The sequence below is a fragment of the Carassius auratus genome, unplaced genomic scaffold (assembly GCF_003368295.1).
Source record: "Carassius auratus strain Wakin unplaced genomic scaffold, ASM336829v1 scaf_tig00027761, whole genome shotgun sequence".
Classification (NCBI taxonomy): Eukaryota; Metazoa; Chordata; class Actinopteri; order Cypriniformes; family Cyprinidae; genus Carassius; species Carassius auratus.
The window spans coordinates 5,636-20,303 of record NW_020525620.1 but is presented as its reverse complement, the minus strand read 5'-3'; the positions used below and the strand labels follow the sequence as shown (position 1 = coordinate 20,303).

Below are 14,668 nucleotides of genomic sequence, written 5' to 3'. Positions count from 1 at the left end.
GATGGAGATTTGTGGGATGCACATCCAGGGCACGAAGCTCCCGTTCCACCACATCCCAAAGATGCTCTATTGGGTTGAGATCTGGTGACTGTGGGGGCCATTTAAATACAGTGAACTCATTGTCATGTTCAAGAAACCAATTTGAAATGATTCGAGCTTTGTGACATGGTGCATTATCCTGCTGGAAGTAGCCATCAGAGGATGGGTACATGGTGGTCATAAAGGGATGGACATGGTCAGAAACAATGCTCAGGTAGGCCGTGGCATTTAAACGATGCCCAACTGGCACTAAGGGGCCTAAAGTGTGCCAAGAAAACATCCCCCACACCATTACACCACCACCACCAGCCTGCACAGTGGTAACAAGGCATGATGGATCCATGTTCTCATTCTGTTTACACCAAATTCTGACTCTATCTGAATGTCTCAACAGAAATCGAGACTCATCAGACCATGCAACATTTTTCCAGTCTTCAACTGTCCAATTTTGGTGAGCTCATGCAAATTGTAGCCTCTTTTTCCTATTTGTAGTGGAGATAAGTGGTACCCGGTGGGGTCTTCTGCTGTTGTAGCCCATCCGCGTCAAGGTTGTGCGTGTTGTGGCTTCACAAATGCTTTGCTGCATACCTCGGTTGTAACGAGTGGTTATTTCAATCAAAGTTGCTCTACTATCAGCTTGAATCAGTCGGCCCATTCTCCTCTGACCTCTAGCATCAACAAGGCATTTCTGCCCACTGCCGCTTACTGGATGTTTTTCCCTTCTAACATCATTATTTGTAAATGGTTGTGCGTGAAAATCCTAGTAACTGAGCAGATTGTGAAATACTCAGACCGGCCCGTCTGGCACCAACAACCATGTCATGCTCAAAACTGCTTAAATAACCTTTCTTTACCATTCTGACATTCAGTTTGGAGTTCAGGAGATTGTCTTGACCAGTACCACACCCCTAAATGCATTGAAGTAACTGCCATGTGATTGGTTGATTAGATAATTTCATTGAATAGGTGTTCCTAATAATCCTTTAGGTGAGTGTGTGTAATATATATATATATATATATTTTTTTTTTTTGTCTAAAAGGCTTTTTTTCAGCTATACAATCAATATATTTGCTGTGCCATTCCACATTCTATTAAATTTAGTTCACTCTTGCAACACTGGATAGATGGACAATAATAAACAAACCACTTCTTAAGTTTTATTTGAAGTATTGAATTGATTTGTGAAGTGACATTCAGCCATTCAGCCAAGTATGGTGACCCATACTCAGAATTTGTGCTCTTAACCCATCCGAAATGCACACGCAGAGCAGTGAACACATACACACACACACTGTGAGCACACACCCGGAGCAGTGGGCAGCCATTTATGCTGCGGCGCCCGGGGAGCAGTTGGGGGTTCGATGCCTTGCTCAAGGGCACCTAAGTCATGGTATTGAAGGTGGAGAGAGAACTGTACATGCACTCCCCCCACCCACAATTCCGTCCGGCCCGAGACTAGAACCCACTAGAACTTCGATTGGGAGTCCAACCCTCTAACCATTAGGCCACAACTTCCCCTAACTGAAGTGACATTCAGCCAAGTATGGTGACCCATACTCAGAATTTGTGCTCTGCATTTAAGAAATGCACACACCCGGAGCAGTGGGCAGCCATTTATGCTGCGGCGCCCGGAGAGCAGTTGGGGGTTCGATGCCTTGCTCAAGGGCACCTAAGTCGTGGTATTGAAGGTGGAGAGAGAGCTGTTCATGCACTACCCCCACCCACAATTCCATCCGGTCCGAGACTAGAACTCACAACCCTTCGATTGGAAGTCCAACCCTCTAACCATTAGGCCACGACTCCCCAACGTACACGCCTAGATGTAGAGACACTGAGTTTATTATTTTTAACATACATAAAGGTCCTGACGCATTAGACTGTAGCTCTTCTAATTCACTATTTTTCTCTCAAGGTACATTAAATGTGACCCTTGTGGATGGCAGTTGGTGTGTGAAATTAAATTTCTGATTTCTATCTTGTCAACAACCAGTGGTCAGCCAAATCTTGATTTGTTCAGCAGAGCTCCCTGCCAGAGAATATTATGTTGCTATGATCAAAAGGTAGAGTACAAGACAGACAAAAGACGAGAGTATTAAAAGGATTGCCAAATATTTTCAGCATTGCATTCAATCTTTTGGGTGATCCAATTTCCCCAAGATAATCTTGCCCGGTTTAATAAAATAAAATATCTTATACAATCCACAAAACTACAATAATGCAAATATAAAATAAATAAATAAATAAAATAATCAAGGAAATGAAAATATGCCCATGTAGGTGAAATTAAATGTTGTCAACCCAGATGCTGTCATGATACATGGTTAATTAACACTGATGAGTTGTCACAGCACATCACAATTACAGGCTTCTCTAAGTCCCACAGAGGTTCTTGGAGGAATATGCAATTCATGTAATGCATTTGATGCTCTTTCCAACCCTCCTAAACCCACTGAACTGATTATCATAAAAGAGGTCCACAACAACATCATTTGCATGCCTGCAGAGTCCTTTTGTTAAGTTTTTCACACAAGAAGAAAACAAACTAACTCTAATAGTGAAAATAAGATAGCACTATAAATCTTTTCTCTATTATGTGATTATCTAAAAAAGGTGTTAATTTTACTCATCACAGAGCTACAGAAACAAGTCGATTCAAACGCAGAAAGAATCAAGGCAATTAACAACACCTCACAGCAAAAACAGAATATGTAAAAAAAAAAAAAAAAAAATCCCAAATGTAACCACCCCCACCCCCACCCCCTACACACACAAACGTAAATGCCTATAGCAATGCAGTGCTGGTTGAAGGAGTGATTCACTAAAATGCTGAAAAATTGCTCGGTAAAGGGCAGTTCCCTGGGCTTACTCTGAATCATAGCATCAAAACATCCCCTGTTACATGGACACATACACTTGAATAATGCGTGCATTCTGTATGCTGAATGATGACAGGAAAATTATGCCCAAAAGAATGAGAACACCCTGTACAAAGCAAGCAATGTCCACAATTTGAATGGTCTCCACAAATCCTTATCCAAGAACCCCGTGAAAAACCTTTAGGATAAAATAGAACAGCATGTCAGGCTGCATGGTCCTGCATCTTGTTGAACATATAAAACATACCCCCCAAGAATAAATAAATAATCCCTTCCGTTGCAGCCATAACAGCTTACACTCTTCTGGGAAGGATTGCCACTAAATGTTGGAACATGGATTTAGGGATGTGTGCCCATTCAGAGCATCAGTGAGGTACACCACTGACGCTGGGCAAATGTTGGCTTGCAGTGTTCCAACTGATTCTGAGGCCGCCCAAATACAACTTATCAGGAAAATAATAAAACATTATATTTACCCTAAAGCATTGTCTATCATGCATTGTTCTAACTGACAGATAGAGCTAAATTTTAACGCGAACTGAGAAAGAACCACCAGGTGGGGACCGTGAGCTTTTACTGAATTACTTGTGTCAAATTGAAACGAGTTGGGATAAGAAAATAAGTGGTTTAATATGAAAAGGAACCTACAAAAAGCGTCATACCAAATCACTGACATCGTTATCAAACTTAAAGTCTCATATTAGCATATTCTGTCCAACCTGAAAGAACCTCACAGTATCTTCCAACTTTAATATACAAGGTGCACTGTGAATTGATCATATTTCATAGCCCATTCAAAAGAAAGAAACTGATTTACAATTACACGTGCCGCCAAACATCATCTACCTACCTGCGTGTCACACCTGGCGCGTTCTGAATCACATATGCAGATTACATACTCATATTTCGCATTAAACAAGAAAACAGAACTGCATTTGAAAGGACGAGTCCCTTCCCCAAGTTTTCGGTCTAAGAAGCGCGTGTTCACAGCATCTGCTTGGGTGTGCGCGCGACTTGTTTTTTGGCACGCGCTGCGCAATTGCCAGTGACGCTCAGAGGAGCGAGGTGCGTGTAACCGAGAGCTAAAATTGGTTTCGTGATGAGGAAAGGTGAAGGAGCACAGCGTTGCGATCTGTTGTCTTGTCTTCTTTGGAACAATCACAGAACTCTTTCTTTCCTTATCTACAACCGAGGGATACCAATCCGAACTCATTTTGCGTCATGCAATTCAATAATTAGACGTTTTTTCTCAAAAGGAGACATGGTCGATTGAACATTAATACGACATCCAGCAAAAAACTTAAGATTTTAATCACATTTAGCCCAATATTTTTTCCTAATAGAAATGGATTCGCTCATCACTTCCACTGACTTCCAAAGTAACTGGACAACCAACTCCACTGCACAGAATGAAACCGAGATATACTGGAACCAGTTTGTGCAACCGGTTTGGAGAATAGTGCTTTGGGCAGTGGCTTACAGCACAATTGTCATCGTCTCCGTGGTGGGCAATATCACGGTGATATGGATCATTTTGGCGCACAAACGCATGAGAACCGTGACGAACTATTTTCTCGTGAACTTGGCATTCGCTGAAGCTTCAATGTCCGCATTCAACACCGTTATAAACTTTGTCTACTCCGTGCACAATGAATGGTATTTCGGACTCTATTATTGCCGATTCCACAACTTCTTCCCCATAGCCGCCGTCTTTGCTTCTATATATTCAATGACCGCGATTGCACTCGACAGGTAAGTTCATTCCAGTCACACTGTGCACGCGCCAAACGCGCGGATCTCTGCAGTGCGCGTGAGGAAACATTGGGATTCGTTGCATGTTTTGTTGTTAAAAAATTTACATGATAGCTATATAAAAGTAGCCCATGTAAAGTATAAAAGCGTACAACATTTAAATAGATTAGTTCGTTTAGTTCTGGTATCAAAAATAACTGGTATTTGGTATTGGTCATGCTTTTATGATCAACAACAGAAAATATTCTGCTTTCCTTGAGTTTCTTTTACTGCTTAGTAGCTAATTTCCATGTTAATTTATTATTGTTTTATACTGCAGCAGTAACTATTAATATGGTAGGTTAAAATGAGAGAAGATTATCCCATTAAAACAGTGTGTATATAGCCTTCTTTTAAAATGTAACATATTGAGACATATGTTTACCATGATGATGCATCAGCCATTGTGCTAGAAAATAATAATAATAATTAGTTGCCATAACACAAAATGTAAAATTATTCAAAGAAGCCATATCATACACCAAAGGCACACATTTATTTTGTTTCACTTCAAAAATAAAAACTATATTTTTTTATGCCACAAAATCGCTTTCACAGACTTTTACATGAACTGTTCCCTCCTGGTGGAATGACCTGCCCAACTCAATTCATGCAGCTGAGTCCTTAAGTCCTTAATCTTTAAGAAACGGCTAAATACACATCTTGTAGCTTTATTTGAGCATTAGGGTTACAGAGTCATAGCACTTGCATATTATTGCTCTTTTGTTGGTCTTGATTGCTTCTATTGTCTTTCTTTGTAAGACACTTTGGAAAAAAGCATCTGCTAAAATATACATTAAATTAAATTAAAAAGTGATTTTGTTTGAGATTTTAAAAAAATAATAATGTAGGGGGCATTTTACTTTTGATAGAAATGTGGTTTATAGTTGTGCAGTAATAGTACTGCTAGTTATTGTTACTAATAATTGTTTAATGATTAGTAACTGCCTTTACAATCCAAACACAAATATAATGAAAGAATGAATGTAAAATGCATTTATATAGTGCTTTATATAATGTTGTAGATCTTTTCAGGTCCATTTTAGGAATTTTCAGAGCATAGATGGAAGAGGTAATTTGTCTATGACCTCATATGATAGATGATAATCCCCCTTAATAACCTTCAGTAGTCATCGTTTAGAAATGTTAATTTATTTAGTGTGTGTGTGTTTGAGTGGTGATGAAGTAATTGTAAGAATGCTGTGTCTGCCTTGTTTCTTCATCCAATTACCTTGTGTAGCATGAGAGATTATTCACAAGAGGCGCTAGATTTCAGGTAATGTCTGACCTTTCGTCACCCTGTTCTAATTCTAAGATGCCATTTTTCCAACCTTTTGACACAGCACAGCTAATGCTAAGAAAGCTGCCTGCTTTCATCGATCTACATGCAGAAACATGAACTTCTTTACAATTCTATTACCTGAGTGACCTGTGGGGGAGATGGAGGGCAGGGGAACACTGTGTGTTCAGGTCCTTATAGAGGAAATACTTGATGGTTATTTATCTTAGGAAGATTCTTAAAATAAAAAAAAGCAAGCCAAGATTACATTCTAGCTAAACATGAAGCATACACAGCAAATTAATCATGGCATTACAAAACAAATAACTCAAATGTAAATGCCTTGAATGTTTATTTTTATTTTATTTTATTTGTAAAGAAAACATTTACAATGTTTTTAAAGATTAATATGAGTTCCCCTAGCCTGTATAGGGTCCCCAAGTTTATAGAAATTTGAATCGGTGTAAATTGAGATTTTTCTATCTTTCTCTGCCTTTGAGAAAATGGAAGCTCAAACGGGCTGATCTTGAATCTCCTCGTTGTGACGTTGCAACGAGAATTGTTACCTCCCCTTTCTCTGCTTTGCCCGCCCAAATATTTACATATAATCCCAGTCACAATGTCAGCACAGGTGTTACAAACAGACTTTTATGATATGGATTCGACAGCACCGGCACAAACAGTGAGTTACAGTGTTCATTAATGCCTGATCTGTGATCAGTGATTTCTGATGGGTAGCTAATCATTCAAGTTCACACAGACTTTCTTTCTAATTGTTTAATACTGCATCAGTGAATCAAGCCAGTGACTAAACGATCAACTTCACGTTGTTTCTCTTAGTAGCATGAAACAAATCTGTTATTTAAATTGTGATTTAACTACAGAGAGCGATCAAAGAACGCTTGCTTTTTTCCGGTGCTGTTACACATCGCGAGTATATCTGCACACTTGCCCAAACTGACGTTACAATGAATGATGCTGTTATGCTGCACAACGGAGCTCTTACTGTATTCATGTGTTTGCTGTTAGCTGTGGTGAAAGCATTTTGTGAGATAACGTGTTGCAATAATGACGAGATCACTGCATCCACGCGATAAACAGACTCTGTCTACTCAATGCTCATCACTGCAGCATTTCATGTGATGGGAAAAGATCGAAAAAATAATTATATAATCAACACTTCCACGATTTGTTAATCTCGACAGCTGTAATAGTAAATATATATATATATATATATATATATATATATTTGAGAGGGGTTCCACATGAATGCATTTTGAATGCAAAGATGTCAGCCAATCACAACCGTTGTGGTTTACTCGGAGTCTCACAGCAGACACGCCCCTTCAAACAGAGCATTCAAGCCAGAGGGCTAATATCAGGATCTAAAAATGCTTTTTATTTCTAAATTTTAAATGTAAAAATCATTCTAACAATATAAGTACACCTAAGGAAACATTAAAAAGCATTTAAAGAAAAGGAAATAATCCATGTCATGGGAACTTTAAGCACTCCGAGTAGTTTTGGGAGTAGAATGTTTCAGTAGACTTTTATCATATTTTATCTTCTGCCAGTTTTAAGGGATTTCTGTCAGGCAGTGATTTGATTACTATCAACCAATGGGCAATAGGAGGATTGAAAATTTAATTATGCCTAAAGATGTAATGCAGTAATAACATTTTATTTTTCACTTTATTAACTAATCAATAATCCATTTAACTAGGATGTAAGTCACAATATATATATATATATATATATATATATATATATATATATATATATATATATATATATATATATATATATATATATATATATATATATATATTATTATTATTATTATATTTATTTTGATGGATATTGCCCTTTATTTTGCCTCATTTTACATAAGAGTATAAAATCATCCAGTAAAACCCAGTTGTAAGAAATTATTCCAGTACAAACTCTCCTAGGCAATTTGGCTGATGTGTTTTTCCTGCCCAGATTTCAGCTCTGTTGCTCAGGTTGAGTCATAGTTGCTTTGTTAACACATGCAGACGGGTGTACATTCACAAACAGCAGCAGGGCTGTCACCTCTGTGCAGACAGATCACTTAGGTTGAGCTCCAGTGTGTGACATAATTGTGTTACAGGCTTTAGTAGCAATTAACGATTGCCTCTCCGTCCAAATATAACATCTCACATTCTCACTCGGCTGTTTTTACTTCCTTATTTTATTTCTTGGATTCAAAACATGTTAAGGTGCTGATGAGCAGAGACTCCTCAAAGCCGAGCTGTGATGGCATGCTAAAGAGCATTTGCGTGCTGGTGAAACAACACATGGCTCAGAGGTTCAAACTGTCATGTGTGGCAGGAATAAGATTCCTAATCAAATTACCAGAAGAAGCTGAATTTGAAAGAAAAGCACTGCAAGCATCACATTGTGTAACCGCACTGTCCGTCTCTGCTCCCTCTAGCATGTTGTCGTTATTGATTTAGCCCTGCCGCTGTTCAGACCGATGATCTGTTGCTCTGAGCTCCACTTATGTCAAACAGATGTGCTCAAATGTATGTCTGTGCAGCTTCTGACCTCTTCACCTGCTGGAGACTCTGCCATGAGTCTATTGTCAGTTCCTTATTACTCACTCATTTTTTCTGGCACTGTAATGTGAATCATGTTGTCCTTCAGGACACCACTTTAACTGAACATGACTAGAGAGACTGAAAACATGGGGAGTAAAATCTGATTGCACATCACTTATAAGCTTGCGTGTGTGCCTGCCGGTGGTTTAGCTGTAAGGTTTTCCCATTATCAGTGGAGTGGAAGTTCTCTCATTTTACTGAATTGCGTATGTTAAATCGACGTTTTGTTCTTTTTAATGTTTTGCTTTTATACTTTGAGGCACTGAATTTCAAGGAAATTCAAAGCAATAGTTTCCTCTAAAATGAAAATGTTATAATAATATTCTCAACCTTATTTTTCTAAACCCGTATGAACAGGAATAATGAAAAATGGGGATTGATCTGTCAATCTTAAAAAAGACAAATACACCATAAAACACTTATAAAAGATTAAAAATGTTCCCCTCTGCTCTAAAAATCCATTTCACAAGTCATATGAACTGCAAAAATGGTGCATAAAAACTATTAATTGCCACATACCGTTCATTTGGTTTACATTGCATGTACCAAAACCAAACATCACTGCTTATACAATATTTACAGTGGGAGATTTTCTGTGAATAACTATAAATGGAATGTTCTTCATTCAAAGCTGTCCCATTGCTTCAGAAGTTGCAATATTATGCTTTTGTCATGTTTCTGCTTTCACTTTTATTATTATGGAAAAGAGTAGGCAATATTCTGCACATGCTTTTTCTATATGATTAAAGTGAAAGGGGAAATATTTGTATTCATATTGACTTATGTTTGTGTGTTCCAGAGAAGAAAGTCAGTCATATGGGGTTTGAACAATACAACAGAATTTTTATTTCAATGTCACACAGTTTACAAAAAAAAAAAAGATGAAAAAAGAAGGAAAGAAAAGAGAAGAAAAGACAGAAATAAGGGAGAAATATTCCATATGCATAAATATTCAGTCCATGCAATGGCTCTAAATTAACACAGAGGAAAATTGTTGTCTTAACAAGGACACAACTGTCTAACAATTGGCCTGAACCTATGATTTATTAAAATAAATGGATCATTATTCAGGTTGTGAATCTAAAGGACAGTTGTGAATATTAAGACTAGGGCTTTCTAGGAAGTTAGAGACTAATTACAAATCAGGAGAAGGAAATAAAATTACAAAACAATAGTCTAACAAGTTAAAAAGTTTTGTTCCTCAAAACTCTCTGCACAAACCTAAGCAGACTTTTTAATGAAGTCACTAAGAAGGAGATACAGAAACAGTTTTCTAATAAAGAAATAGAAGTGATCCAGTCAACCTTAGAGCTCTACTTAACATTGGCTTGTAGGGAGGGTGTCACAAAAACACAATTACTGTCATGCCGGGAGTTAATATAGTTAACCAGATTATGTAGTCAGATGAGACTATGGGGATGAGAATCAGATGCAAATTTTTTCCATGGTTAAACAAACATAAGGTTCCACCCATTCACACGAGACAAAATTGTTTCTTTGTGGAAAGAAGAATCCCGCATACATGACAATAATCGTTTGAACACATAGACTTAAGACCGATTTGCACATGTAAATATGTAAAGAATAAGTAAAAGAAGAACTCAGATGACATCAGATGATGCCAAACCCTGAAACAACATACAAACGACCAAAAGTGTGATTGCAACATAGAATCATTGCTGTTAATAGTGGTCACTGTCTTAACTAACTGCATGATTCAGCTGTACATTACTGCCATATGGAAATCAACTTGAGAGTCACTGATAATCTACTAGTAAATATAATGTAGAAACTTGAATCTTCTGTAAACCTGGTTTGCAATGATTTGCATCATGAAAAGCACTATATAAACTTGAATTTAATGAATTGAAGTAATATGATCCTGAATGAGCACTCATCTTCCAGTTGTGTGCTAGACCTATTCTATGGTGAATGGTCAATGCAAGAGCTGTCAATCTGACTGATTAGTCCAGTGCAGTAAAACAGTCCCTGATTGTTCTTTCCCAGTAGCCACCCACTATACCTGACATTTGCAGATGAAGGGAGTAACTTGTAACTTTGGATAAACTGTAAACAATCAACCAAAGGTTTGTTCTATAAATGCAACAAAAAGCATTTTCAAAAACTAGATTTTAAAGTTTAAAAGTTTTGATGAATTACTATCAGACCATGATTAATCAGACCATGATTAACCCCGAAAGCTTGATTCTTTCAATATCACAGGTGTTTTAGGTATCGCTGTAGTGTCAAGTCTGTATCATGTAACATATAGTTGCCTTAATGTTCCATTTAATGGACATCTTTGATTAAAGGGTTAGTTCACAGAAAAATTTAAATGATGTCATTAATGACCCTCATGTCATTCCAAACCCGTAAGACCTCCGTTCATCTGCGGAACACAGTTTAAGATATTTTAGATTTAGACAACAGACCCGGAAGAGAAGACAATGCTGAATAAAGTCATAATATTTGTTATTTTTGGACCAAAAAGTATTTTCGATTCTTCAACAAATCCTAACTGACCCTCTGATGTCACATGGACTACTTTGATTATGTTTTTCTTACCTTTCTGGACATGGACAGTATACCGTTCACACAGTTTCAATGGAGGGACAGAAAGCTCTCGGAATAAATCTAAAATATCTTAAACTTTCTGTTCTGAATGATTTATATTTCTATATGAAAATCTTGGTTTTCAACTCTAGTAGAGATCACATATGGCACACAGCATCTGAGGGAAACAGAGCAATGTTTTACTCTTCAGATAAAATATTAACAAAGCCTGTCTTTGAATACTATCTGAATGTGGTACATTAAGTTCTGCAAGGTTTCTCCCATCTCCAAATAAATAAATGTACTTATATTCACTCTCCATATAATCGATAACTGAAACTGATCTTCTTTATTAATGCAAAGCTCATATGATCACAATGATACACCAGATTGTTGTTACTAAAGCACAAACCCAAATCTAAAAACCATACAAATCCACTATTATAGGCGCTCAATAGGTTTGTAAGCTATGTGTGGGGGGGGGGGGGGGAGTTTACTCTTTGGACATTTTCATTCCATTTTATAATGATACAACTCCATATTGGAGCAAATGATTTAAGAGGATTTATCTTAGATAACACTGAGATTGTTGTGTGCTGGACTCAGACAGTGTGTGTGTGTGTGTGGATGTGATGACATCACTGATGTGTTGACAGCTTAACTTGTTGAGAGTGCAGAGCAGGACAATATCTCATGCTTTCAAGCCCAACCTGCACTGCAAAGTATCAATGAAGATCACAGCGGGAAAATAAGTGGTTTAAATAGAATGTGCTGAGAGTGAAATACGCAAGCAGACAGTTTGTCTTCATTTACACCATCAAAGTTTTCTAAGGAAAGTGAATACACTCTTTTCTCTTTGAAGTGTTCCTCTTTGTTGAAGATAAAAAATAAAAAGTGTTTTCTTATGTAATAAATGGTATTTAGTGAGACTTATAATTAAGACTTAAAAGAACTCAATTAACATCAAATTTGCATTTCAGTACATAAAACACATTTTCCATCCAGAACGAAAACATTTAGTACACATAATATTTGAACCACAAATGTGCATTAGAGAATAGTTCACGCAAACATCCAGATTTCCAGCATATATTCTCACCCTCAGGCAATCCAAAGCATAGATGACTTTGTAACTTCATTTGAACAGATTTGGGGAATTTAAGCATTACAGCACTTGCTCACCAAAGGATCCTCTGCAGTGAATGGGTGCCATCAGAATGAGATTCCAAACATCTGATTAAAAGAAACATCACAATAATCCAGTCTCTCCAGTCTATCAATGAACATCATCCAGTGAAAAAGTCTGTCCTCTGTTGTCAACTCACATCAAAATCCAACCAACATATCTGTTTAGAATGGTTTTGGACTGTTTTTGATTGTAAACAATATTGATTTGTGCATATTTCCTATTCAGCAAGGCAAATTTTTTTTAATGGAGAAATAAATATTATGGACCAAGGACTTGTATTTGAGCTGGAAACAATAGTTTAAAGTTAAATGTCTTAATGAAGGATGTTTCTTACAAACACGCAGTATTTCACGTCACAAGACATCAGAGTTTGTGTGGATTGCTTTTTAAAATTTGTATCAGCTGTTTGGACTCTCTTTCTGATGGCACCCATTCACTGCAGAGGATCCACTGGTGAGCAAGTGATGTGATGTTCAATTTCTCCAAATCTGCCACTGTGAATAAACAAACTCATGTACAAATCTTTGTTGGCTTGAGGGTGAGTACATTTTCAGCTAATTTATATTATACAATTACTTTAAATGTTTTATTATGAAATGTATTTGTGACATTTAATTCAGTTCATTTTTTGCACATCTTGAAAATAAGCTTATAGAAAAAATTGTTAGCAGTAAGTACCTCAGTATACAACAGATGTGGAGCTTTCAGCACATCTGTCTGTTTCTTCCACAGATATATGGCCATCATTCATCCCCTGCAGCAGAGGATGTCTGCAACTCAGACGAAGGTGGTCATCGGGGTCATCTGGGTGCTGGCTCTTCTGCTGGCCTTCCCCCAATACTACTACTCCGACACAGACCAGCTGCCTGGCAGGGTGGTATGCTACATCGATTGGCCTGAGTACACTGTTCTCGACTTCAAAACGATGTAAACATCTAATTATTAAACTAATCTGCATGCTTATTGCCCCATGCCACCATTTGCTGATATTAGAAAATGTTTCGGTTGAATACTTGCTTCAGAAATGTATTTAAATATAGATTTATAGTTGTAGGTGCAGAAAATTCCTTTTCCAGATCAAATCTCACCAACCTTTCTGGATATTGCTGGAAACATAACCTTTATTCCTCTCTAATTTTGGAGTAATCAAAAATCAGCGCTGCTTTTTCCCTACATGTTTGCTTATATAACAACAGAGAGGAGCTTCATTACAAAGAAAACAGTAAGCACAGGAAAGTCATGGTCCTTAGAGACAGAAGACAAGAGTTCAAGACTATTAAAGGAGACATTATTGGAAATCTCGCCCAAGGGTAAATACAAGCTCTTTACTAGAGCAGACGCTAATGATTATTACTCCTCCGTACTCTGGTTATATGCTCTCAAAAAGTTGGCTTGTATGCAGATCGTCTTTAATCTGAAGTGCTGAGGTCTAGTGTCAAGTGCTGTGAAAATGGTGCACAAAGACATCGAACATCGAGCCCATGAGAAGCCGAGATCATTCTGCAAAGAGTTTTCATGGGCGGTACTTTGTTTTGAAACACGGTGAGGACAGCTGTGGGGGAGGGGTGCACAGATGTGCCAGTTGTGATGTCACAAAACCGCTTAACTCGTGAAATCCGATTAGGCACAAATAACTTGGCCAAACAGTGGACTGTTTCCATTAATAGTCTATGTGATGCACTCATCCAGATATCAGGTATCTATTGCGTGGCATTTGCTCATTTGCAAGTTGAAACACAAATGTAAATCTTTAAAATTGGAAATGTCCAAAAACTGTTTTGACTTATTAGCGAAATAGCAACATGTGTCTGAGGACTGTGTGCTGGAGAGAGCATTGCTGCCGTCGCTTATTAATAAACAACTACAGTGAGCACTCAGCAAAAACAATAACAAATTCCAGTGCTGTAATATTACACATTAACACACTTGAACACACTAAACCTTCTGCTCAACAAGATTCTTCTTCTTTATTACATATATCACCGCTGTTATCTTAATAGAGAAAGACACCATTGAAAAGTGTGTCATTATATTTTCATCCCCTGTATATTTCAATCAGCTGTTTCTGCCTCTCCCTCACATTCTGTTTCATATAGCCTTCTGCTGTACTTGTTATATTCCTCATTCTGTCTGTCTTTACTGCTGTGAGTGAGAAGTGCGAGTCCTTCTCTGTTAGTTAGTGAAGGAGTCAGCCTTCTAAGGCCCCAAAGATGTTCCCTTTAGCGCACCCCACCGTCTCCCTCTTACTCACTAAAAACTCATTTCACATTTTCCCCAAACTCCCCTTTTCCATTACCGTGTCTTTCACACCACAGTTAA

General features: G+C 37.6%; 1 protein-coding gene across 1 annotated transcript; it reads left to right on the top strand.

The window, feature by feature from the left end:
- Positions 1-3,976: 3,976 nt before the first annotated feature.
- LOC113079351 (substance-P receptor-like) lies at positions 3,977-14,293 on the top strand. The gene is made up of 2 exons (XM_026251602.1): positions 3,977-4,668; positions 13,082-14,293. The coding sequence occupies exons 1-2, from the start codon at positions 4,262-4,264 to the stop codon at positions 13,278-13,280; spliced, it is 606 nt and encodes a 201-aa protein (XP_026107387.1). The 5' UTR covers positions 3,977-4,261; the 3' UTR covers positions 13,281-14,293.
- The last annotated feature ends 375 nt before the right edge of the window (positions 14,294-14,668 follow it).